Source organism: Colobus angolensis, unplaced genomic scaffold (genome assembly GCF_000951035.1).
Source record: "Colobus angolensis palliatus isolate OR3802 unplaced genomic scaffold, Cang.pa_1.0 Scaffold98, whole genome shotgun sequence".
In the NCBI taxonomy this organism is placed as follows: Eukaryota; Metazoa; Chordata; class Mammalia; order Primates; family Cercopithecidae; genus Colobus; species Colobus angolensis.
In genome coordinates this window covers 2,518,703-2,521,443 of record NW_012123820.1, presented here as the reverse complement: position 1 = coordinate 2,521,443, position 2,741 = coordinate 2,518,703, and the positions used below count along the sequence as shown (strand labels likewise).

The window sequence follows — 2,741 nt, the reverse complement described above, 5'->3', positions numbered from 1 at the left end:
TCCAGACTGGACAACAGGAGCGAAACTCCATCTCAAAAAAAACAACAAAAAAAAGAAATCTTGAGGATAACTTAACTCCACTTTTCCAACTCCTGCTCTTCTTTTCTTGCTATTGCTTTTATTTCCAGGGTCTGTTATCTCAAGTCACCTTCCGTTTTGGCTTGAATCCTTTTCTTCCTCCCCCATCTTCCAATTTCCAGAACTATTCTAGATCCTATTTTACTCCAGCTAACTAGTATGGTAGGCCACATTATTCGTCATACAAGGAAACCAACCAGAAGGAAGACCTAAAGCTAAAATTGGCATATCTTCTGCTCTTCAAGCTACGTGCCTTTATGTGGGGACAGTGGACACCTTTAATAATTTGTGCAAAGGCATTGTCTAGCCATAAAGCTGCGTGCCTGGGGGCACTGCCTTCCCAAAGATGACACCTCTAATTTTTATTAATATGCTGTATGAGTTACTATTATCCCACAGTGACTTATCATTTTATATTTCTCTTCATTCTGCAATTGTTAAACATCTGCTATGGTCCAGAGGTATGTCTAGCTGCTGGGTATATACTGTGCTAAACACACACATGTTCTCTTGTTTTACAGTCTAATTGGGGAGCTATCACGGTACATAATACTGCTTATTTACAGATATTTAAGTTCACTGTGACTGCTCCTTTCTCTCAATTTCAGATGTTCCATAAGTGTACCACTTATTTTCTTGCAAATATCCCATCTCCCTAATTAAATTGTTCCTTACATTTTTAAACAGATGCTTGTCTGTTTCCTATAGCTGAGGCAATACAACGTAGTGGTTAGGTAAATGGGCTGTAAGTCATTCAGAATGCTGACTTTCTCTCAATTTCATACCTTCCATAAGTGTACCGCTTGTTTTCTTGCAAATATTACATCTCCCTATTGAAATTGTTCCTTATACTTTTTTTTTTTTTTTGAAACAGAGTTTCACTCTTGTTGCCCAGGCTGGAGTGCAGTGGTGCCATCTCAGCTCGCTGCAGCCTCCGCTTCCCAGGTTCAGGCGATTTTCCTGCCTCAGCCTCCTGAGTAGCTGGGATTACAGGTGTGCGCCACCACACCCAGCTAATTTTGTATTTTTAGTAGAGATGGGGTTTTGCCATGTTGGTCAGGCTGGTCTCGAACTCCTGACCTCGGGTGATCCACCCACCTGGGCCTCCCAAAGTGCTGGGATTACAGGTGTGAGCCACCACACCCAGCCTGTTCATTATACTTTTATTTATTTATTTATTTATCTTTATTTATTTTTTTGAGACGGGTCTTGCTCTATTGCCCAGGCTGGAGTACAGTGGTGCAGTCTTGGCTCACTGCAACCTCCGCCTCCCGAGTTCACGCCATTCTCCTGCCTCAGCCTCCTGAGTAGCTGGGACTATAGGCGCCTGCCACCATGCCTGGCTAATTTTTGTATTTTTAGTAGAGATGGGTTTTACTGTGTTAGCCGGGACGGTCTCGATTTCCTGACCTCATGATCTGCCCGCCTCGGCCTCCCAAAGTGCTGGGATTACAGGCGTGAGCCACCATACCCAGCCTCCTTACACTTTTAAACAGACGCTTGTCTGTTTCCTATAGCTGAGGAAGTACAATGTAGTGGTTACATAAATGGCCTGTAAGTCAGTCAGAATACCTGGATCCATGACTTGGCTCTGGGTAATGTATGATATTTAACACCATAAGCTTCAGTTATCTCACCTGTGAATAAGAAATTATAAGAAAAGCAAATAGAAGGTAAATATTAATAGTGAACTTAATAGTAAATGTATTAATACATATAAACCACCTAGCAAAATACTGGACACAAAGCAAGCATTTCAAAATGGCAACCATTATTTTTTGTTTATTTATTTATTTATTTTTTGAGATGGAGGTTTGCTCTCGTCACCCAGGCTGGAGTGCAGTGGTGTGATCTCGGCTCACCACAACCTCTGCCTTCCCGGTTCAAGCGATTATCGTGCCTCAGCCTCCTGAGTAGCTGGGATTACAGGCATGCACCACCACGCCTAGCTAATTTTGTATTTTTAGTAGAGATGAGGTTTCTCCATGTTGGTCAGGCTGCTCTCAAACTCCCGATCTCAGGTGATCCTCCTGCCTCAGCCTCCCAAAGTGCTGGGATTACAGGTGTGAGCCACCATGCCCAGCTGGCAACAGTTATTATTCTTTGTGTTATGTAACTTGTGAAATTAGATCATAGTGTCATGTGGTCTACATTTTCATGTATCTCATTCAATTGATTTGTGAGCAGAATATAAAAGCAAATTCAAGAGTGACTTGCTGAGAGGTTGTGTTGGGGTGCTATCTTGATTTTTGCTGTCTGTGTTTGTTTTTCCTTTCCAGGTGTCAGGTGGTGTGTGGTCCATGGCAGACTTCTCTCGGCAGACACAAAGGGTTGGGTACGCCTGCAGTTTCATGCAGGTCAGGCCTGGGTGCCTACCACTCGCAGGAGGATGATTTCTCTCTTCTTGTTACCTGCCTGCATTTTCCCATCCCCAGGCATAGAAGATAATATGTTATGCCCCGACTGTGCTAAGAGGTAACCCTTATGTATCTTGTTAAGCATGGCACACAGAAAAGTAGGTGTATAAGCCGGGCACGGTGGCTCACGCCTGTAATCCCAGCACTTTGGGAGGCCGAGGCGGGCGGTCACGAGGTCAGAAGATCGAGACCATCCTGGCTAACACGGTGAAACCCCGTCTCTACTAAAAATACAAAAAATTAGCC

At 43.7% G+C, this 2,741-nt stretch overlaps 1 protein-coding gene across 1 annotated transcript in view; it reads left to right on the top strand.

The window, feature by feature from the left end:
• The window catches only part of DPPA2 (developmental pluripotency associated 2), an 11,334-nt gene extending 8,777 nt beyond the window's left edge, over positions 1-2,557 (top strand). Inside the window, exon 7 of the mRNA XM_011932754.1 lies at positions 2,358-2,557. Coding sequence (XP_011788144.1) covers positions 2,358-2,557 — 200 coding nt within the window. The remainder of the gene's footprint in view (positions 1-2,357) is intronic.
• Positions 2,558-2,741: the final 184 nt, after the last annotated feature.